The following is a 23,687-nucleotide window of genomic DNA, read 5'->3' as shown; positions in this document are numbered from 1 at the left end:
CACATCGGCTGTGGTTAGTGTAATGTCCACCTAACAGCGCCTCTCCCTCTTCTTTCTCTTTCTGTGTTTTGTCGTGGCCAGGTGTGGCAGTAAGCAGGGGAGCGAGGAGGACTACAGGCCTCTGTTTGAGAACTTTGTCCAGGACCTGCTCTCCACGGTCAACAAGCCAGAGTGGCCCGCTGCGGAGCTACTGTTGAGCCTGTTAGGCAGACTGCTGGTGAGTCCTGGCTGGCTGCCTGTCTACTGTTAACTCAAAATGACACAACGACAAGGTTCCAGTTTAACAACGTTAACTCCACCGTATTAGCACTATACATGGTCGCCATTGCACGCAGACCAGGTTCATCTACAACGAGACTCTTGTGCAGGCGCACTAATAAAAGTGATAGCACCCGTAATAACAGAAATATAGTGATACTTAAAACATGAACTTAACAATCTCCCACTTTACTTTAAAGACAAATTAAACTTCAGGAAAATATTTAAAGGTTCCAAGTATTATTTACGTTACCCATTACAGATGAGTTGTGTGACAGTTTTTATTTGTACTTCTCAAGCTACCCGAGAGAATTTTCGTCAATAATAGCCACAGCGGTTTATATTGTAGCTGGGGATTTTAACAAAGCAAATTTGACGAAAACATATTGATTGTTGTACTCGCCCTGCTAAAACGCTCGACCATTGCTATACTACCTTCCAGAATGCATATAAGACCCTCCCCCGCCCTCCATACGGCAAATCGGACCACGATTCCATCTGGCTCCTCCCCTCCTATTGGCAGAAACTCAAACAGGAAGCACCCGTGGTACGGACTATTCAACACTGATCTGAACAATCGGAATCCACAATTCAAGATTGTTTTGATCACACGGACTGGGATATGTTCAGAGTAACTTCAGAAAATAATATTGACACATATACCGATACGATGAATGAGTTTATCAGGAAGAGCATAGGATATGTTGTACCCACTGTGACTATTAAAACCTACCCCAACCAGAAACCGTGGATAGATGGGAGTATTCACGCAAAACTGAAAGCGCGAACCACCGCATTTAACCATGGCTAGAAGACTGGGAATATGGAAGAATACAAACAGTGTAGTTATTCCCTCCGCAAAGCAATCAAGCAGGCTAAAAGTCGGTATAGGAACAAAGTTGAGTCCCAGTTCGACGGCTCAGACACGAGACGTATGTGGCAGTGTCTACAGACAATCACGGATTAGAAAAGGAAAACCAGCCACGTTGCTGACACAGTCTTGCTGCTGGACATGTTCAACACCTTCGCTCGCTTTGAGGATAATACAGCGTCACCGACGTGGCCCGCTATCAAGGACTGTGGGCTCTCGTTTTCCGTGGCCGATGTGAGTAAGACATTTAAGCAGGTTAACCCTCGCAAGGCTGCCGGCCCAGATGGTGTCCCTTGCCGCGTACTCAGAGCATGCACAGACCAGCTGGCTGGTGTGTTTACAGATATATTCAATCTCCCTTCCCCAGTGCTTCAAGATGGCCACCATTGTCCCTGTACCTAAGAAAGCTCTGTCATAAGGAAGTGCTTTGAGAGACTAGTCAAGGATCATATCACTTCCAACTTACCTGCCACCCTAGACACACTTCAATTTGCTTACCGCCCCAATAGAGCCACAGACGATGCAATCGCCACCACACTGCACACTGCCTTGTCCCATCTGGACAAGAGGAATACATATGTAAGAATGCTGTTCATTGACTATAACTCAGCATTCAACACCATAGTTCCCTCGAAGCTCATCATCAAGCTCGAGGCCCTGGGTCTGAGCCCTGCCCTGTGCAACTGGGTCCTGGACTTCCTGACGAGCCGCTCCCAGTTGGTGAATGTAGGAAACAACACCTCCACTTCGCTGATCCTGAACATAGGGGCCCCACAAGGGTGCGCGCTCAGCCCCCTCCTGTACTCCCTGTTCACCCATGACTGCGTGGCCAAGCACACCTCCTACTCAATCATCAAGTTTGCTGATGACACAACAGTGGTAGGCTTGATTACCAACAACAACAGGACAGCCTACGAGGAGGAGAGGGCTCTGGGAGTGTGGTGTCAGGAAAATAACCTCCCACTCAATGTCAGCAAAACAAGAGATGATCGTGGACTTCAGGAAACAGCAGAGGGAGCACCCCCCCATCCACATCGATGGGACCGCAGTGGAGAAGGTGAAAAGCTTCAAGTTCCTCGGAGTACACATCACTGACAAACTGAAATGGTCCACCCACACAGACAGTGTGGTGAAGAAGGCGCAACAGCGCCTCTTGATCCTCAGGTGGCTCTTCAACCTCAGGAGGCAAAATAAATGTGGCTTAACACCTAAAACCCTCACAAACCTTTACAGATGCACAATTGAGGGCATCCTGTCGGGCTGTATCACCGCCTGGTTCAGCAACTGCACTGCCCACAACCGCAAAGCTCTCCAGAGGGTGGTGCGGTCTGGGGGCAAACTTCCCACCCTCCTGGACACCTACAGCACCTGATGCCATAGGAAGGCCAAAAAGATCATCAAGGACATTAACCACCGGAGCCACTGCCTGTTCACCCCGCTATCAACCAGAAGGTGAGGTTAGTACAGGTGCATCAAAGCTGAGACTGAAAAACAGCTTCTCTTGGTCCATCTCAAGGCCATCAGACTGCTAAACAGCCATCACTAGCACATCAGAGGCGGCCGCCTATAGACATGGATTAGGAATCACTAGCCACTTGAATAATGTTTCCGAATCTAGCATTACTAATCTCATATGTATAAACTGCACTCCACACTATTCTACAGTTTCTTAGCTTCAGGCGGAGGTCGGATGTGAATGTCCCTTGACAGCTCTGTTCCCTGCAAAAATTCAGATTTGATGTCAATGGATGAAGTTTCTATTTTTTTTCTGGCAGATCTCTGTCAGCAGCAATCTGAGTGACTGAGGTGAATGTCGGGTGCAATTTTTGGGAGTTGTTTAGCAGCCAGCTCCTCTCACATTTTTGGCCAATGTCTTTGACTTCCTCAAACACTAAATCTTTCCTCCAATTACTGAGCTCATCTAGTTTAGCTGAGTCAAATGACATGTCCTTTGTTTCAAGTACATCATCATGTTGAATGTCATTCTGTTTTTCACAATTTTCCATTGGTTGAATTCTGAGATCTTCAAGTGACAGGTCAGCTGACCCTGTTGTACCAGGAAGTGTAGCTGGTTCAGAGTACATTTTTACATTTACATTTAAGTCATTTAGCAGACGCTCTTATCCAGAGCGACTTACAAATTGGTGCATTCACCTTATGATATCCAGTGGAACAACCACTTTACAATAGTGCATCCAACTCTTTTAAGGGGGGGGGGGGTTAGAAGGATTACTTTATCCTATCCTAGGTATTCCTTAAAGAGGTGGGGTTTCAGGTGTCTCCGGAAGGTGGTGATTGACTCCGCTGACCTGGCGTCGTGAGGGAGTTTGTTCCACCATTGGGGTGCCAGAGCAGCGAACAGTTTTGACTGGGCTGAGCGGGAACTGTACTTCCTCAGAGGTAGGGAGGCGAGCAGGCCAGAGGTGGATGAACTGCAAGTTGTGTCAGTTCTGGTGTTTTCCTTTAGCTTTTCCTGCTCGGCCAATGACGGTTGCTGTATGTGGAATACCACTTTCTCTGTCCATGTATTCAAGTTTGTCCAGTTTTCAGATTGGAACAACCATGTTGTCTTAACACATGTGGCTGTTTTTGAATGTTTTCCTCATTTGAACGCTCAACAGTATTACCTGTGTCATGGTTGAAGGTCTCTGCTCCATTTCCTGTGTCAGTTAATGTTCATATCCTAGGATGGGACATCCGGTAGGTTTGTGTCTGTTAATGTGTCCTTTTTGTCATTTTCATTATGAGGCTGATTCTCAGCAACATTTCCTCCATCTTGTTGATCATCATTTACTTTCCTCAATCTTGAGTGATGCAATCTGACAATGGTGCCTCACAAATATCACCACATCATTTTGGCCAATGACTACTCCCGGTCCTTTTCCACTCTTGACAGTCAAACTCGTTTGTAGTACACTTGGTTTCCAGTCTCGTACTTCTCATCGGTGGGTTGAATCTGTTTACGCAGAGCCCTGCGAATTCTCTCTGAACACTCTGCTTCGGTGAACGCTTTTCATGCTGCATGTAGTGCTGAAAGGTGCTGTCCCACCCCCATGCACTCACACTGGTCCCTTCTAGTGCTGGTGGCTTGTCAACCAGTACAGAGGGAAGGTTAGGGTTCTGCCCAACACTAGTTGCTATGGGCTGTAACTATGAACATTGTGCATTGAGTTTTTTGCCATCAAAGCCCAATCTAGGGCTGTTTTCCAGTCACATCCATTGTCTTGCTTCACTTTCAGCATAATCTCTGAGTGTTTGTCTCTGCATAAGTCCATTGCTTCATGGACTGTATGCAGCAGTTGTCTTTACTTCCATATTGAATTTCTCAGATATTTCTCTTATTATTATTATTGGATCTCCTCCTTTGTCACAGTACAATTTCTGGGGTGGGCCATGCACGCTTATCCAGGAGTGAAATTAAGTGCTTGATGATTTCACTGAGTTTCTTTGTATTCACAATGCTTCCAGCACTGAAACGTGTGAAGTGGTAGATTATGTGATGATACCACACACTTGGTCCTAGCTCATGTGGATCTACAGCCACTGTTTCATTGTACTTGGAAGCCGGTGACAAAGCAACAGCTGATCTGGGCTTACCTTTGCTGTATTTCTGACATGTTTCACAACTGTTAACCATTTGCCGTAGAATGGAAATACTCTCATTATTATTCCCAGAACTGCTGAGTGATTTTCTGAAGTATGTCAACTGTAGCATGTCCAAACTGTTTGAAGTTAACAATATTTTTTTTAATGTTTTTCCTTTGTATTCATGTTCTGTGTCCGTCAGAATCTCATTTTTATATGGACTCTCTGTGATGTCTTTGTCTAAAATGTTTACACAATAGTGGCCTGAGATAGTAAGTTAAAGGTTCACTGGTTGTTTAAACATCACTGCCTGTTCATTTTTTGTGTCTAGTACAGCACCTGCCTTTTTGCGGGAAGCTTAACTTAATAGTAGGGTTGCAAAGGGTCGGAAACTTTCCATGAATTTTGGGAATTTTGCTTAAATTCATCAAAAAGTTACCTTATAACAGTGAACCTTTTTTGTGGGATACACAGGGCAATTCTAGTTCTTGTGGCATATTTTGGTTAAACTATCCCCAATTCAATGGAATTGCAACACTCTGCATGCACATTGCATTCTTCCATCAGATGTGCAGTGCACTTCCATCACATGTACAGCTGATTCTCAAGATCTTGCACACTAATGAGATGCTTTTGAGGCCACACTACTACACTGTCTGAGCCAAAAACTACATGCTTTCTGGTAAGTTTTCATTACAATACTGGTTGGGGTAAATATATTTTATATGACATTAATTTTTGTTAACTAGTAAATAGTAGCCTACAGCAAAGTCTGTTCAAATACTTTCTTACTTAACAATTTCTGCTAGTTAGTCTTTGCTACCATGTGTGGTTTAGCTTGCTTGAGCCTGCTGAGGAGTGTTAATTCACCTGTTTCCATACATGTTTCATTTTAAAACATTTATCTTACAAATTAGTTGTTTAGTTGTAACTAACTATTTATCTATACTTGGAATTGTATTTGTTGTTTTTTTTACTCATTTTCTTCTCATCCATACAGGAAAATGCCACGAGCACTATCTGATGTGTGGATACATTTCACTGCAGCTAATGTAGAAGGAATTGCTGTGTACATTTGCAAATCCTGTGCCAAATCATATGTGAAGAATGCAACAAAGATGCAGAATCATCTGGCCAAGTGCATAAAGTTCCCTCAGCGCTCACGACAAGCAACCTCTGACTAAAGTCCCTCTACTTCTATTCGAGGTGAAAATGATGAATCAGACACCTTATCGATAACAACAGCTCATGGTCCTCCTGGAATCTGAAGTTTTTTTGACTCAATGGAGGAACGTAGTCATAGAAATGCTGATGAATGTCTTGCTCGATCTGTGTATGCAACTGGTTCATCTCTGATGGTCACAGGCAATGTGTATTGGAAGAAATTTCTGAATGTTCTTCGCCCAGCATACACCCCTCCACCAGACATCTACTCATTTGCTGGATGCATAGTTCAAGTGAAGGTCAAGCAAATCATAGAGAAAGCAGACTATTGCAATCATCTCTGATGGGTGGTCGAATGTTCATGGGCAAGGAATAATTAACTACATCTCCACCCCTCAACCAGTTTTCTGCAAGAGCACAGACTCAAGGGACAACAGACACACTGGTCTCTACATTGCAGATGAGCTGAATGCAGTCATAAATGACCTTAGACCACAGAAGGTATTTGCACTGGTGACAGAAAAAGCTGGGAACATGAAGGCTGCTTGGTCTAAAGCGGAGGAGTCCTACCCTCACATCACACCCATTGGCTGTGCTGCTCATCCATTGAATCTGCTCCTCAAGGACATCATGGAACTAGAAACAATGTATACACTCTACAAGAGAGCCAAGGAAATGGTTAGGTATGTGAAGGGTCATCAAGTTATAGCAGCAATCTACCTCACCAAGCAAAGTGAGAAGAATAAGAGCACCACATTGAAGCTGCCCAGCAACACCTGTTGGAGTGGTGTTGTCATCATGTTTGACAGTCTCCTGGAGGGGAAGTAGTCTCTCCAAGAAATGGCCATATCACAGTCTTCCGATATGGACAGCCCCATCAAGAGGATCCTCCTGGATGATGTATTTTGGGAGAGAGTGGTAAGCAGCCTGAAATTCCTGAAATCTATAGCAGTAGCCATTGCATGGATTGAGGGAGACAATGCCATCCTGTCTGATGTTCAGACTCTGCTTGCAGATGTAAAAGGAGAAATCTGTACTGCCCTGCCCACTTCACTGTTGCTCCAAGTAGAGGAAACAGCAGTTCTGAAATACATCAAAAAGCATGAAGACTTCTGCCTGAAGCCCATTCACACCACAGCGTACATGTTGGACCCCAAGTATGCTGGCAAGAGCATCCTGTCTGGTGCAGAGATCAACAAGGCCTATGGTGTCATCCCTACCATGTCTCGCCACCTTGGCCTGGATGAGGGCAAGGTTCTTGGCAGTCTGGTGAAGTACACTTCCAGAGTCTGATGTTCAAGAGGTGGACATTGTGGATTGCAAATATGACCGTAATTCTATCCTCCTGATTCCTACTTACAAGCAAAAATTAAAGCAGGAAGAACCAGTGACAAGATCAATAAAAAAGTGGTCAGATGATGCAGATTCTACGGTACAGGACTGTTTTGCCAGCCCAGATTGGAATATGTTTCGGGATTCCTCCGATGGCATTGAGGAGTACACCACATCAGTCATTGGCTTCATCAATAAGTGCATCAACGACATCGTCCCCACAGTGACCGTACGTACATACCCCAACCAGAAGCCATGGTTTACAAGCAGTATCCACACTGAGCTAAAGGCTAGAGCTGCCACTTTCAAGGAGCGGGACTCTAATCCGGAAGCTTATAGGAAATCCCGCTATGCCCTCCGACGAACCATCAAACAGGCAAAGCGTCAATACAGGACTAAGATCGAGTTGTACTGCACCGGCACTGACGCTCGTCGGATGTGGCAGGGCTTGCAAACCATCACATACTACAAAGGGAAGCACAGCCGAGAGCTGCCCAGTGACACGAGCCTACCAGACGAGCTAAACTACTTCTATGCTAGCTTCGGGGCAAATAACACTGAAACATGCATGAGAGCACCAGCTGTTTTGGAAGACTGTGTGATCACACTCTCCGCAGCCGATGTGAGTAAGTAACATTCACATAGCCGCAGGGCCAGACGGATTACCAGGACGTGTACTGCGTGCATGCGCTGACCGACTAGCACGTGTCTTCACTGACATTTTCATCCTCTCCCTGTCCGAGTCTGTAAACCCAACATGTTTTAAGCAGACCACCATAGTGTCTGTGCCCAAGAACACTATGGTAAACCTGCCTAAATGACTACCGACCCGTAGCACTCACGTCTGTATCCATGAAGTGAGCCATGACCAGCCTTTCGAAGCACATCAACACCATTATCCCATAAACCCTAGACCCACTCTAATTTGCATACCGCTCCAACAGATCCACAGATGATGCAGTCCCTATTGCACTCCACACTGCCCTTTCCCACCTGGACAAAAGGAACACCTATGTGAGAATGCTATTCATTGACTACAGCTCAGTGTTCAACACCATAGTGCCCTCAAAGCTCATCAATAAGCTGAAGACCCTGGGACTAAACACCTCCCTCTGCAACTGGATCCTGGACTTCCTGACGGGCTGCCCCCATGTGGTGAGGGTAGGTAACAACACATCCGCCACGCTAGTCTTCAACACAGGGGCCCCTCAGGGATGCATGCTCAGTCCCCTCCTGTACTCCCTGTTCACTCATGACTGCACGGCCAGGCACGACTCCAACACCATTATATTTGCCGATGACACAACAGTGGTAGGCCTGATCAACGACGAGAGCCTATAGGGAGGAGGTCAGAGACCTGACCGTGTGGTGCCAGGACAACAACCTCTTCCTCAACGTGATCAAGACAAAGGAGATTGTGGACTACAGGAAAAAGATGACCGAGCACGCCCCCATTCTCATCGACGGGGCTGTACATCACCATCAAACTAACATGGTCCAAGCACACCAAGACAGTCATGAAGAGGGCGCGACAAAACCTATTCCCCCTCAGGAGACAGAAAAGATTTGGCATGGTTTCTCAGAACCTCAAAAGGTTCTACAGCTGCACCATCGAGAGCATCCTGACTGGTTGCATAACTGCCTGGTGTGGCAACTGCTCGGCCTCCGGCCGCAAGGCACTACAGAGGGTAGTGCGTACATCCCAGTACATCACTGGGGCCAAGCTTCCTGTCATCCAGGACCTCTATACCAGGCGGTGTCAGAGGAAGGCCCTGAAAATTGTCCGACTCCAGCCACCCTAGTCATAGATTGTTCTCTCTGCTACCGCATGGCAAGCGGTATCGGAGCGCCAAGTCTAGGTCCAAGAGGGTTCTAAACAGCTTCTACCCCCAAGTCATAAGACTCCTGAACATCTAGTCAAATGGCTACCCAGACTATTTGCAGTGCCCCCCCTCATCCCCTCTTTACACCATTTCTATTCTCTGTTGTCATTTATGCATAGTCACTTTAATAAGTCTACCTACATGTACATACTCCTCAACTAACCGGTGCCCCCGCACATTGACTCTGTACCCCCCTGTATATAGTCTCGCTATTGTTATTTTACTGCTGCTCTTTAATTACTTGTTACTTTTATCTCTTATTCTTATCTGTTTTTTGGTGGGTAACTGCATTGTTGGATTAGGGGCTCGTAAGTAAGCATTTCACTGTAAGGTCTACACCTTTTGTATTCGGCGCATGTGACTAATAAAATTTGATTTGATTTTAATGGTATTAATATTAATTTGCATATACAGTGGGGAGAACAAGTATTTGATACACTGCCGATTTTGCAGGTTTTCCTACTTACAAAGCATGTAGAGGTCTGTAATTTTTATCATAGGTACACTTCAACTGTGAGAGACGGAATCTAAAACAAAAATCCAGAAAATCACATTGTATGATTTTTAAGTAATTCCTTTGCATTTTATTGCATGACATAAGTATTTGATACATCAGAAAAGCAGAACTTAATATTTGGTACAGAAACCTTTGTTTGCAATTACAGAGATCATACGTTTCCTGTAGTTCTTGACCAGGTTTGCACACACTGCAGCAGGGATTTTGGCCCACTCCTCCATACAGACCTTCTCCAGATCCTTCAGGTTTCGGGGCTGTCGCTGGGCAATACGGAATTTCAGCTCCCTCCAAAGATTTTCTATTGGATTCAGGTCTGGAGACTGGCTAGACCACTCCAGGACCTTGAGATGCTTCTTACGGAGCCACTCCTTAGTTGCCCTGGCTGTGTGTTTCGGGTCGTTGTCATGCTGGAAGACCCAGCCACGACCCATCTTCAATGCTCTTACTGAGGGAAGGAGGTTGTTGGCCAAGATCTCGCGATACATGGCCCCATCCATCCTCCCCTCAATACGGTGCAGTCGTCCTGTCCCCTTTTGCAGAAAAGCAGCCCCAAAGAATGATGTTTCCACCTCCATGCTTCACGTTTGGGATGGGTTCTTGGGGTTGTACTCATCCTTCTTCTTCCTCCAAACACAGCGAGTGGAGTTTAGACCAAAAAGTTATATTTTTGTCTCATCAGACCACATGACCTTCTCCCATTCCTCCTCTGGATCATCCAGATGGTCATTGGCAAACTTCAGACGGGCCTGGACATGCGCTGGCTTGAGCAGGGGGACCTTGCGTGCGCTGCAGGATTTTAATCCATGACGGCGTAGTGTGTTACTAATGGTTTTCTTTGAGACTGTGGTCCCAGCTCTCTTCAGGTCATTGACCAGGTCCTGCCGTGTAGTTCTGGGCTGATCCCTCACATTCCTCATGATCATTGATGCCCCACGAGGTGAGATCTTGCATGGAGCCCCAGACCGAGGGTGATTGACCGTCATCTTGAACTTCTTCCATTTTCTAATAATTGTGCCAACAGTTGTTGCCTTCTCACCAAGCTGCTTGGCTATTGTCCTGTAGCCCATCCCAGCCTTGTACAGGTCTACAATTTATCCCTGATGTCCTTACACAGCTCTCTGGTCTTGGCCATTGTGGAGAGGTTGGAGTCTGTTTGATTGAGTGTGTGGACAGGTGTCTTTTATACAGGTAACGAGTTCAAACAGGTGCAGTTAATACAGGTAATGAGTGGAGAACAGGAGGGCTTCTTAAAGAAAAACTAACAGGTCTGTGAGAGCCGGAATTCTTACTGTTTGGTAGGTGATCAAATACTTATGTCATGCAATAAAATGCAAATTAATTACTTAAAAATCATACAATGTGATTTTCTGGATTTTTGTTTTAGATTCCGTCTCTCACAGTTGAAGTGTACCTATGATAAAAATTACAGACCTCTACATGCTTTGTAAGTAGGAAAACCTGCAAAATCGGCAGTGTATCAAATACTTGTTCTCCCCACTGTATTTCCGTTAATTCCCATATTCCTGTTAATTCCCACGGAAAGTTTCCACCTCCTGAATATCCCCCAAAATGTGCAACCCTACTTAATAGGGGATATCTGTAGGGACCCCCTCTGTTTCAATGTGACTCTTAGTGTCTTGACTCTCTTGTTAGAATTGACGATTCTCCCATCTCCAAATTTGAAAGCTCTGTTGCTTGGTGTGTCAATCATATTTTGTACGTCTTTCATATTTAGTTAACTGACATAGCTGTCCAGCCATTTTGCACCACAAACTGTGTTTTACATGCCGTATCAATCACAGCAGATCCTAACGATTCAAATATAAAGATCTCCGTATCAGAAGCAGATTGGTTTGAAAACAGTGTAATGTTACACTGCTCTATCTCTGTTTACATTTTCCTCTGTTAGTTTAAACTTGTTCATGTTTTATGAGGACAGTCTTAAACACAATGGTAAGTGCTTTGACAAATAGCACATGTTGATCTCCTTCCATACCTGTCCAGTGGATTTGTGCCGGGCAATGGCGCCCTCGTCTGGTTGTCTTGAGAATGACTTTTTGGAGCCTTTTCTCTGCTGCTCAGTGTCACTCACTTGCATTCCATCTGTTATCGGCGCGACAGACGTCTTTTCACCAGAAATGTAGTGCCCGACTAAATTGAAGCAAAAGTCAGCACAGTACAAGCAGTCAAAGCCAACTGTTTCTCCCTACCAACCAGACAGGCAGTATCTAGTAACTTGAAAGATAACACTGCATCCGGGAGAACAATCTCGTACTTGAGCATCCTATTGTACATCTGTTCGAAATCAATGATGTAGTCCGTCAACGCAACCAAAATGTCTTTAGTAACACTGTCAAAAGTTTGAATATGTCTCATCGGCACCGTCTTTCTCTTCTTTAAGACACACCGCATCCAGTGTTCTAATCAAAGTTCTCATACCGTCATCCTTGTTCCAATCCTCAATGGATATTTCCAGTGCTGTATCTTGCTCTTCCTTCGAACGATAATACCACCACAATATTGCTCGCCTTTTAATGTCCAGATTACTAACCATTGTCCAGATTCCAAGTTCATTTTCCCAACTTTTTTAGGACCTCTTCTCGTCGAAGCGAGGTGTCACATTGGTAGCAGAGGATGGTTAATAACTACAATGTTAATTCAAAATGACACAACGACAAGGTTCCAGTTTAACAACGTTAACTCCACCGTATTAGCACTATACATGGTTGCCATTGCACTCAGACCAGGTTCATCTACAACGAGACTCTTGTGCAGGCGCACTAATAAGAGTGATAGCACCGTAATAACAGACATACAGTGATCCTTAAAACATGAACTTTACATCTACCATAGGTCATTCCATATTTACAATGTTGCTGTATTTGTCGGGCAGAATCCTATTTGTTGGTCTTGGAGTATTCGCTCTACTTTCCCTGTCGAAAGGCAGTAATTACAAACACAGTAATACTACTATACTAGTCCAACTGTCTACTGTTCTGCTTGGTGCATCTACCTCAGAGGAGGCCTTGACCCACCACCTCTCTCTCCCTCCATCCCTTCCGCTCCTCACGCCCTTCTCTCTCTCTTCCTTCCTGCCTCCCTCTCTGTACCCTTCTCTCACTCACTCACTCACTCACTCACTCACTCACAGGTGCACCAGTTTAGTAACAAGCAGACGGAGATGACCCTGAGGGTTGCCTCCCTGGACTATCTGGGCACGGTGGCCGCTCGCCTGCGCAAAGATGCCGTCACCAGCAAGATGGACCAGCGATCCATTGACCGCATCCTGAAAGAGGTAGGGAACAACATGACTGCTGTTTCTCATGCTGCATTCAGAGGTGGACACGACTTGAAGGCGGCCAACCAACCAGAATGGCAGAGTGGGGAAGCGGGGGGGAGAACAGAGGCGCAGAAGGGGTGGAACATTTACATTTTTCCTTTTCCCACACAGACCCAAGGTGACGACGAGACCCAGCAACTGCAGAAAGCCCTTCTGGACTACATGGAGGAGAACACAGAGACCGACCCTTCGCTATTGGTCAGTTTGTGTTACACCACTACGCTCAATCTTGTTATTTGATCAACTTTGAGATTATTTTTGGAATGAAAAGATGCTTAACAAATAATATATTTATTAGAGATTTCCTTCTACTAACTGTGTACTTTGCCTTTGCCAGTTTGCCAGGAAGTTCTACATAGCGCAGTGGTTCCGCGACACCACCATAGAGACAGAGAAGACCATGAAGAGCCAGAAACGGGACCGGGAAGAGGACTCGTCGGACGGCCCTGGCCACCACGCCAAGGACATCGAGACCATTGGGGAGGTCATGCAGCGAGCCGAGGCGCGCAAGAAGTTCCTCCGCAAGATCATAAAGACGGTCCCCTCCCATTTCATCACCCTGAGGTACTGCACGTGTGTCTGTCTGTCTGTCCCGAGGTATTTGGAAATAGTTTTTTTTACTACCGTCAGTACTATTGAAACTATTTCTTGTTCAATACATTTGACTATTTGTATACTTTTTAAGTTAACCTGCAGTCAACTAGTGAAATATGCTAGGAGAGGAATCAGATCCCGTTCTCCTGTCACATTATCTTACATTCAGAGTATTTGAGCGGAGTTGTGTGGTTGGAAATCCCGGTCATCGCGTGCCACGTCCTTTCCAACCCCTCCGCTAACCACGCTCACAAGAAAATAAACTGCTGCTCCATATTCACTCCATTCATTAAAATACCAATTTAACCAACACCATCTATTGTTGTGACTACCTGGACCTACCATTTTTGTTTTGAATCCAAACCATATGATTTGAATGAAATGTATTTGAATAAAAAACATGAAAAGGTGAATTTAAGAAGCGCACATCATTTCAAATAGGCTACATGTCCTTTTAAACAGCATATAAACACTGTAAATAGTTCAGGAGCCAGACAGGGAGCCTGAATGATTTAGGCTGTATTATTTCAAGGCTATAACATACAAAGAAATACATTGTGAAGCATTTGCCAGTGTGACACAATATTCTGGTAGGGACATAAAGCATGCGGCATTTTAACATTTTTTTGTAGTCAATCATTATAGTCTATAAATTATGCATACAGGCTCTGAATTAATTTTTAGAACCACGTCTGTCTTCAGGCTCAAGTGATGGTGCCTGGAGAGCTGGCCAGCAGTGGAGAATATCCTCTCCACACTTGCAGAGCCACTGGGGATGATTAACACCCTTGGGGCCATTCTTGCCAGGCTGGGCAGGGATGCAGAGTTGTTTTATTTTTTTTTATAGTTAGGCCTAAAGGTTTTTAGGCAAAATAACCCAATCAAAACGGAAAGCTCCTTGAACGTGGGAATATGCCAGGCCTATTGGGCCAACATCGGTTATGGCCTATAGTATTGATAATAGCACAAAAATGAGCAAAACGTTTTAGTAGATAAATACTACTAAATTCTCCCCTGCAGCGCTCGTGAAGTGAGCGCTGCAGGGGAGAATGCCCGACTCTCCAGCTCTGCTCCGCTCACATACTCCGTTTCAATGATACATCTTACCGTAGTTCAATCACAACAGTTGAGCCAGTCACGTGTTTGTTTGTTTGTAAGTACAACAGGAGGAAGTGGAAGCGGGTGTGACCAGCTGTGTGGTTTAGCTGGCTTGTCATCTCAGCGTAGCTCCTGAGCTGCTGTTCCAGCAGAAAAGCATGCAACATAACTGTTGTGTTCACAATGTCTCTCATTCACAAACGTGTAAATATCCAAACATGGGAGACGGATGGTATTATGATATGAACATCTGTATTCCTGCACAACCCTAGGTCAGACCACCCAGTGAAAGTGTTAATCATTGTAATTATATATCTATTATATTTCGATGCGACCGGACGCTCCTCGCTGAACCGTCTCTGTAACACAGCTGTTGTATAGCCTGATGTGAAGGAGCAGCTTACTGATCACTGTACCTGTAAATAGCACTCCCAACTACCTCATCCCAATATTATTACTTACCCTCTTGCTCTATTACACCCCAGTATCTCTACTTGCACATCATCTGCACATCTATTACTCCAGTATTAATGCTAAATTGTAATTATTTTTACCTCTAGGGCCTATTTATTGCCTTACCCTCCTCCCTACTCTTCTACATTTGCACACACTGTACATAAATAGAAAAATCTTTATTTTCCTTTGTGTTATTTACTGTACGTTTGTTTGTGTAACTCTGTTGTTTATGTCGTACTTTGCTTTATCTTGGCCAGGTCGCGGTTATAAATGAGAACTTGTACCTGGTTAAATAAGAAAGGAGATGTCCCCAGTGGATGATGTAAATACTAAATCTGTTTTCCCCAACCGGTTCTGTGTTGCCAGAATGAACTCTGACACGGTGGACTACGACGACTCCTGCCTCATCGTCCGCTACTTAGCCTCCATGAGGCCGTTCGCCCAGAGCTTTGATATTTACTTAACCCAGGCAAGAAACCCACATGCATGTTGTTTTTATTCATCTGCTTTATTGCTTTCTGTTAATTTATTTACTTTATTTTGTGGTTTTACTGTATAGAGTTGTGGTTTTAAATAATGTTTGATTTGAAGCTGTTAAATGAACTCGGGGCCCGTAATCAAAATGCTTCTCAGAGTTGGAGTATAGATCTAGTTTCCATCAATTTCATCTTTTAGATCATAATGAATGCCATTGTATGGACAGAGGGTCGTACCTGATCTCAGATCAGCTCTCCATCTTTATGATGCTCTGTCTTGCCAGGCAGTGAGTAACAATGAGCAACACCGTGGCTTTTCTCACTCTCTCTCTCATCTCCCTTTTTCTTTCTCTTCGCTCTCTCTCTCTCTTACCCTCTCTCTCTCTCTCTCTCTCTAGATCTTGCGAGTCCTGGGGGAGAGTGCAATCGCTGTCCGGACAAAAGCCATGAAATGTCTGTCTGAGGTGGTTTCCGTGGACCCTAGCATTCTTTCCAGGGTAAGAGTGTATTATGTGTGGCCAGTCTTGTCCTGTGACAGTGTGTAAGCAACATCATATGATTTTTTCCTTTGTATGTTCTAATTTTAAAACTTGACGGATGACATGGTGCGTTAACAGTGGACAGAATGAACAAAATACAAAAAAAAGGTATATTTTGTTGTGTGGTGTTCCCTTAACCCTGTCTTCCCCTGGCTGTGTGTGCAGTTGGACATGCAGCGCGGGGTGCATGGCCGTCTGATGGACAACTCCACCAGCGTGCGCGAGGCGGCCGTGGAGCTTCTGGGCCGCTTCGTGTTGAGCCGACCCCAGCTCACCGAGCAGTACTACGACATGCTTATCGAGAGGATACTGGTGAGCCCCGAGCAACACACCGCAACGCACACACCACAACGCACACGTCCCAAGTGTTTGAAAAAGCAATCTCAGCTGAAAAGTGTTGTTGCACTCGAATCCATCTGAGACTTTATGGATAGTTCACCTCATGTTCATGCACATTTGTTGTCTTCCACTGCCACCTATTGGCTAAATAAAAGCATTGCACCCACCACTGGCGCTAAGTTAAAATGTACAGCCTTTACTTTTTGAAGTTGTATACTTGAGATACGAGACGGTCAGTAAGTTTCTGCATGCTCTTCCTCAGGACACGGGCATCAGCGTGAGGAAGAGGGTGATTAAGATCCTGAGAGATATCTGTCTGGAGCAGCCCACCTTCAACAAGATTACAGAGATGTGTGTGAGGATGATCCGTCGGGTCAACGACGAGGAGGGCATTAAGGTACTGTTCTTATCATTAGGGCCCAGAGTTGATCCTGACCAGGAAAAACTACAGACCCTATTGTTTCTAGGCTTAAAGGTGCAATGTGTAGAAATATAAAACATTTAAAAAGTCAAACATTTTCATGTTTGTCTTATTGCAGTTTGTGACACAACAAGCGGTGTATTGTGTAGAGAATCATTATACCATCTAAACTGATGTGAAATATTTTTTTACACAGGATATGTATATTTTCCATAACCAAAAAATATTGTTTTTTTTCAGCTGTTTGAAGCTGATGTACATAAACAAAAGTAAAAAATAATTTAAAAAATTACTTACGCAGGGGAAGCATAGAAATATGGCGGATAGAATGAATCTACCGCTTATCTGACTTACATTCAATGAGAATGGCAGTTCTATAACTAACATTCCTATCTGGAATCAGTCATACGCAAAACGTTATAATGGACCTTTTTAACTGAGGCATTGTCCGCTCGTTGAGTAGTTGTGTATTCTGAGAGGAAGCTGTCTACACGGTAGATTAGATGAGTTTATTAATCACATGCACAGCATAAGAATGTCACTGTACCCTACGATTATATCAGCATCGGGGTACAGTGAAATTCTTATGCTCCAACAGTGCAGGTAAAAATTTAAAGACAATGAGACAATAAAATACACATTTACCTCCTGTAAGAACTTGAAGCTTCATTGTCTCCATGTGTGACATATTGACTCAACTGTGATACTTGTCCCTATGACAGAAACTAGTCAACGAAACATTCCAGAAGCTGTGGTTCACCCCGACACCGGCCCACGACAAAGACACTATGACCAGGAAGATTCTCAACATTACTGACGTGGTGAGTGCACGTTAACGCTGTTGTCATCAAGCTAAACTCAAATCATTTGATGTATTATTTACATATGAGTCATTTTGCAGATGTTCTGATTTATTGTCCAACACCGACTGCATCTTGGATTGTGCGATCATTAACATGCTCAATGTGTTTTGCAGGTCACGGCATGCAAAGACACAGGCTACGATTGGTTCGAGCAACTCCTTCAAAATGTAAGTGTCTTTATTTTTTATTGTCGGAGTGCCGCCGCCCTGTCGTATTCACCAGAATGCATCTCTTTGAGTGCCGTTGGGGCTACTAACCTCCTTGTCTTTCTGCTCACTTCTCTCCTCTGTCAGCTGTTGAAAGTGGAGGAAGACGCTGCCTACAAACCGGCCCAGAAGGCTTGTGTGCAGCTCGTGGACAATCTTGTGGAGCACATCCTCAAATACGAGGAGTCTCTTACAGGTAACTTGCCTCAGTCTTGTTTTGACTTGTTTTCCCCCGCCAATTCCAGAGGACACTTTAAAAGGATAGATCACTGAAACTAATCACTCATAAACAAATCCGTCAAAAAAACAATCACAGTTTTTGCTTTGTACTGAAAGTGCTCTCCATCTTGAGAACTTGATTGCTGACATGCACACTTTTTGAGTGATTGACCTCTGACATGAACACTTTTTGAGGGGTTGTATTAACAGTGGACTTACGAACAAAATATTGAACTGAACTAAAATACTAGTTTTTGAGTGAACTATCCCTTTAACACAGGGCTTTCAAACTGGTGGCCCGTGAGGGGATTTCTTTAATGTAACGTGATTCTTGTTCCCTTTCAGAAAGTAAAGGAGTGAACTCTACCCGCCTGGTGTCTTGCATCACCACTCTCTTCCTGTTCAGCAAGATCCGGGCTCAGCTCATCGTCAAACACGCCATGACCATGCAACCCTACCTGACCACCAAGTGCAATGTGAGATTATCCCAAAGAGCCCTCGTGGTCCCCCCCCCCCCCCCCCCCAAAAAAAAAGTTGCGACGCAAAACCTATCAAATCAGAATCGTCTTTATTTGCCAAGTACATTTGCATGTACCAAGAATTTGACCTGGTAAAATGGTGCTGATCTCAACATTTGATTTAACTAGGCAAGTCAGTTAAGAATAAATTCTTATTTACAATGATGGCCTACCCCGGCCAAACCCTAACCCAGATGACACTGGGCCAATTGTGCGCCGCCCTATGGGACTCCCAATCACGGCCGGTTGTGATACAGCCTAGAATCGAATCAGGGTCTGTAGTGAAGCCTCTAGCACTGAGATGCAGTGCCTTAGACCGCTGCGCCACTTGGGAGGTAGAATAGGTCTATACAGAATATATATATACAAAATAATTAACAAGTAATTTACATACAGTATACGATAACAATTCCACATAATGAGAGAGAACATAATGGTACTGGTTGAAATGTTTGGATGGTTCTGTGGTGTTATTGTAAAATGCACATTTCAGACTACAGTGTGAAGAAAGTCACCCCTAGTGTTGTGATTGTATTAATTGTTATTGTGATTGTATCATAAGCTAGGTTTCCATCCAAGTGGCCACACATTTTCATGTGAATATTCAAAAATCTGCATAAAAATAATATGCTAATTCCCCACCAGAGATGTTTTTCCATCAAATTGATTTGTGGATAGAAGGCTGTGCGTGATGATGTAGGGCACATAAAAATAACCTGCGATTTAAATTCCCACGTACCGATTTAAATAAAAAAATACACAAGTTAAATGGGTTTCGATCACATTTTCAACTCTACTGATGGTTTTGTCACTAAACATTTTGCGTTAAATAGCAAATGTGCCCACTGTGGTATTGGCACGTGCTCTCTAGCCAACAGCGTGCAGATACGGTGCAGGTATAGCCTACATGATGAGATTATTAAGAGCAAGATTATTTTAACCAGAACAAGACCCTAGATATTTACTGAACGTAGCATCAAGCTCATCTTTCACTTTCACCACCCTGTGAAGTTCATCAGAACTTATTTCATCTGTAGTTTAATAAACGGCATGTTTTCCCGAGACGTTGTGGGAGGACCACACAACATGTTATCGCGTGACTCAAGTTTACTTTGATATGATGGTTATTATATCAATATTTGCACATAACGCCGTTCCACTGACATTTCTCGCATAATTAATTTTACTGACACGAAGATCCCACTTTGTCAAGTGTATTTTGTTTTGTCGACATTTGGAAAGTTTACCGTTCAAATTTGCTGTTTCCATCAGGCCTGTCATGACTTTTTTATTTTAATTTAATACCTTATGCGCATAAAAAGATTGTATGGAAACCTGAGTATTACTGCTGTGTTGTGGTGCAGAACGCCAGCGACTTCATGGTGATCTGTAACGTGGCCAAGATCCTGGAGCTGGTGATCCCTCTGATGGAGCACCCTTCTGAGACCTTCCTCACCACCATCGAGGAAGACCTCATGAAACTCATCATCAAATATGGCATGACGGTGCGTAGAGTCCTAGTGTTCTGGATATAGGCTTGCAAAAACTCCAGGAACTTTCCCAGAATTCCTAGCTTTTCCAGAAATATTTGTTGAACGATTTCTTGATTGCCTGCTTCATTCCCCAACTGGGATTTCTGTGAATTTTGAAGAAATTGCTTGAATGTTGGATCTCATGCACTACACATTTAAAATGAGCTCATGCTTTTTACTAGGCTTGATGGTAGTGTTGTTGTTGCCAAACTGAACATATTCCCCCCCCTCCTTCCGGCCTCTGCCAGGTTGTCCAACACTGTGTCAGCTGCCTCGGCGCCGTGGTCAACAAGGTGACCCACAACTATAAGTTTGTGTGGTCTTGCTTTAACAGATACTACGGTGAGTTCACACACACACACACACACACACCATCTCCTCAGCTTACTCCTGGTGTGTTCAAGCTCTGTCTGTGTTATGACTGACACACAACACGCTGGTGTTTTTGAATTTGATTGATTTGACAATTCAACAACACAATTCAGCCACACACGTTGTGGATACAATGCATTTCAAATCATCTAGAGAATATCTAGTATAATCCAGCCGTGTTCTGTGAAGGTGCTCTGACCAAGCTGAAGACGCAGCACCAGGAAGATCCCAACAGTACAGCTCTGGCTGCCAACAAGCCGGCCCTCCTGCGCTCCCTCTTCACCGTGGGAGCCTTGTGTCGACACTTTGAGTTCGACATGGAGGAGTTCAAGGGCATCACCAAGGTAAAGGACTCATTTATAATTCAAACCACACTCTGGAACTCCAGTCATATGGATGTATGTAAAATAACTGGGAATAAGAAGTAACTTTTCTAAGCTTCCAACCTGGGTTGACTACATCAATCATAATCTCTTCTTTTTCCTCGGGCTGTTCTGTCCAGGTGGTAATCAAAGAGAAGGTGCTGGAGCTGCTGCTCTACTTTACCAAACATGAAGATGAGGAGGTGAAGACCAAGGCTATCATTGGCTTAGGTAAAATATCACGCCCACTTGCCACGCCCCATGGCCTGCTGGGTTCACCTTCTGATTCCTCCTCACCTCTTCTAAAATTGGACCTGGCCCAACGTTCAGTAGGCCAACATTGTAGAATGTTATGAGTAGAGCTGAGTTGATTCCTTATTCTACACGTTTGAATATTATATTACATTATGCCAAACCAACATATCTATCTATGTCTATTTGAACATTCTACAACGTTGTGCCTTTCTGAACGCAGTCCTGCATTGTCAATCTGTTGTATGGTAGCTCGTGTTAGCGGTTTTGTTCTGGGTCGCTATGAATTCCAGGGGTATGTTCATTAGAAAGCAAACGGCATGAAATGGGGATGGACCTACCTGAAGTTGTTCAATAAGACCTGCTTGTTTTTCTTTTTTGTTGCAAAATGTTTTGCTATGGTGTGAACTAATGAATACACCCGTGGTCTTCTATCCTGTGCTCCATCACAGGCTTCCTGGTGATCATGTACCCTAGCCAGATGTTTTCCCCGGAGGTGAAGACCCTGTACAACGGCATCCTGGCCGACAGGAGCACCTCGGTCAACTTGAAGATCCAGGTGTTGAAGAACCTGCAGACCTATCTGCAGGAGGAGGACTCGCGCATGCAGGAGGCTGACCAGCATTGTGAGTAACCACCGCCTGCTCCGATGCCAAACCAACCCACTCGCACACCCTCTTACAGTCTCACAGCCTTTGCATAGCCTGATCTGTTCAAACAACAACAGACACCCAGCTGCTGTTTTGGAGAACAGTTTAGGGATGGGGCTGGATAAATATAACCACTCAAATTCATAGGCAGAGCTATGGAAGCAAGGACTCAACCATACATGAGATCAAAATGTTTTTTCAGATTGCCCCTTTTAACGTGACAAATGAATATTCCCAATCCTATGCCGTACGTGTCAAACAGAGCCTTAACGGTTTGGTAGCAGTCTTCTCTTTATCATGTGTGCTGCTGTGTCTCCAGCCGTTGGTGACTCTGTCTGTCTCTCGTCATGCAGGGAAGAAGCTGTCTAAGCAGGAGGACCTGAAGGAGATGGGGGATATCTCATCGGGCATGAGCAGTTCCATCATGCAGCTGTACCTCAAGCAGGTGCTGGAAGCTTTCTTCCACACCCAGTCCAGCGTGCGCCACTTTGCCCTCAACGTCATCGCACTCACTCTCAACCAGGGCCTCATCCACCCCGTGCAGGTAAACAATGCTTGTTTGGAACAAAATTAAGCGTTTTGGCAGTCTATAACCCTGTCTGTGACACTCTTTCTTTACTGGGAGAATATTGGAATGAAGTGCCCATTCCATAGGATGTTTTCCTCGTACCAGTGTGTTAGCACAGGGGGTCTAAAACCTTTTCTTGCCCAGGGACCCCCTCCCAGGCAAACCGGCGTCCCGGGGACTCCATCATACGCTAGCAAAACTTTTTGATGATGGCAAGGAGAAGCAATCAACATTTTTAAAATGAAAAGATTTGGTAGATAATTGGAAGAGGAAGTGTTATTATTATTATTATTATTAGCCAGTAAGGTAACTCCAAAAGCAACTACTAAGAGCAGCTGTTTAGGTTGTTAAACAAAAGTTAGCCATACTGTATGTCCATGTCAAGAAAGCTTAACCAATAGCCAGCGGCACGGGTAGCCTATTCACGATTGCTTTTTCAGTGTAATCTGCTCAATATTAGTTGAAGTTTACATTTAGAAAGAGTATATCCTATTTTCTGCTGTAGATATGTAATTCAAACTTAGTTTATTCTGTTGTTGCAAGCGATATTCCTAAAAAACATATATTTTTAAAGTAATTTTTGTATATATTTTTCTCGAACCCCTTGCGGTACCTCCGCAGACACACGGTTGAATACCCCTGTGCTAGGATGTTTTTGAAAAATGTTTTATACAATTCGCAATTGTTTATACAGATCTAAAACTACGCTTAAGTCAGCAATGCTTTGGGCAAAAAAAGCTGGGAATATATTTGGTTTCTCTCTGACATTCAGAAGCTGAGCTATGACCTAAATTCGAGGAGTCAAAGAAATTGGACTTTGCTTGGAAAGTAATTTTATGCAATGTGTGACTCGCTATCAATTGATTGAATCACTTTCTGTAAAATATTATGTATAATTAAATTGAGGGTTCATATAAATTATCATAATAAAAACATTAGCTAAATAATATTTGGGGAAATCGGATCTTTATTTTCCTTATCTATTATCGTCAAATAGCCCACCTAGAAAATGTCATAATTCTGGTTAGACTACGTAGAATGTCAGGAAATTAGATTCAAATCAACATGCTCCAAGGTCCCTCAAATTAAACAAAATCAAGCTGGTGTTTTATTTACTATAGGCTATCACAATAAAAATAAAATTTAAAGGGGGGAGGTTTTTTTTCTAATGTAAAAAGAGGACCCTCTGTGTTAGGATGTTTTTCCCTCACACCCCTGTTAGGATGTTTTTCCCTCGTACCCTCCCTGTTAGGATGTTTTTCCCTCGTACCC

General features: G+C 44.0%; 1 protein-coding gene across 2 annotated transcripts in view; it reads left to right on the top strand.

Annotated features, from left to right (window-relative positions):
• nipbla (NIPBL cohesin loading factor a) overlaps positions 1 to 23,687 on the top strand; it is a 49,108-nt gene that overhangs the window by 16,002 nt on the left and 9,419 nt on the right. For both annotated transcript variants that reach the window (XM_071404247.1, XM_071404248.1), the window contains 18 exons: positions 82 to 217; positions 12,762 to 12,905; positions 13,062 to 13,148; positions 13,288 to 13,514; positions 15,465 to 15,567; positions 15,973 to 16,071; positions 16,279 to 16,425; positions 16,715 to 16,849; positions 17,596 to 17,694; positions 17,850 to 17,903; positions 18,030 to 18,138; positions 18,507 to 18,637; positions 20,044 to 20,184; positions 20,460 to 20,553; positions 20,773 to 20,927; positions 21,086 to 21,176; positions 21,650 to 21,823; positions 22,201 to 22,391. In XM_071404247.1, the coding sequence (XP_071260348.1) occupies positions 82 to 217; positions 12,762 to 12,905; positions 13,062 to 13,148; positions 13,288 to 13,514; positions 15,465 to 15,567; positions 15,973 to 16,071; positions 16,279 to 16,425; positions 16,715 to 16,849; positions 17,596 to 17,694; positions 17,850 to 17,903; positions 18,030 to 18,138; positions 18,507 to 18,637; positions 20,044 to 20,184; positions 20,460 to 20,553; positions 20,773 to 20,927; positions 21,086 to 21,176; positions 21,650 to 21,823; positions 22,201 to 22,391 (2,317 nt within the window). The remainder of the gene's footprint in view (positions 1 to 81; positions 218 to 12,761; positions 12,906 to 13,061; positions 13,149 to 13,287; positions 13,515 to 15,464; positions 15,568 to 15,972; positions 16,072 to 16,278; positions 16,426 to 16,714; positions 16,850 to 17,595; positions 17,695 to 17,849; positions 17,904 to 18,029; positions 18,139 to 18,506; positions 18,638 to 20,043; positions 20,185 to 20,459; positions 20,554 to 20,772; positions 20,928 to 21,085; positions 21,177 to 21,649; positions 21,824 to 22,200; positions 22,392 to 23,687) is intronic.

This window comes from Salvelinus alpinus, chromosome 5, assembly GCF_045679555.1.
Source record: "Salvelinus alpinus chromosome 5, SLU_Salpinus.1, whole genome shotgun sequence".
NCBI classification, from domain to species: domain Eukaryota; kingdom Metazoa; phylum Chordata; class Actinopteri; order Salmoniformes; family Salmonidae; genus Salvelinus; species Salvelinus alpinus.
This window is presented reverse-complemented; position numbering and strand designations above follow the sequence as displayed.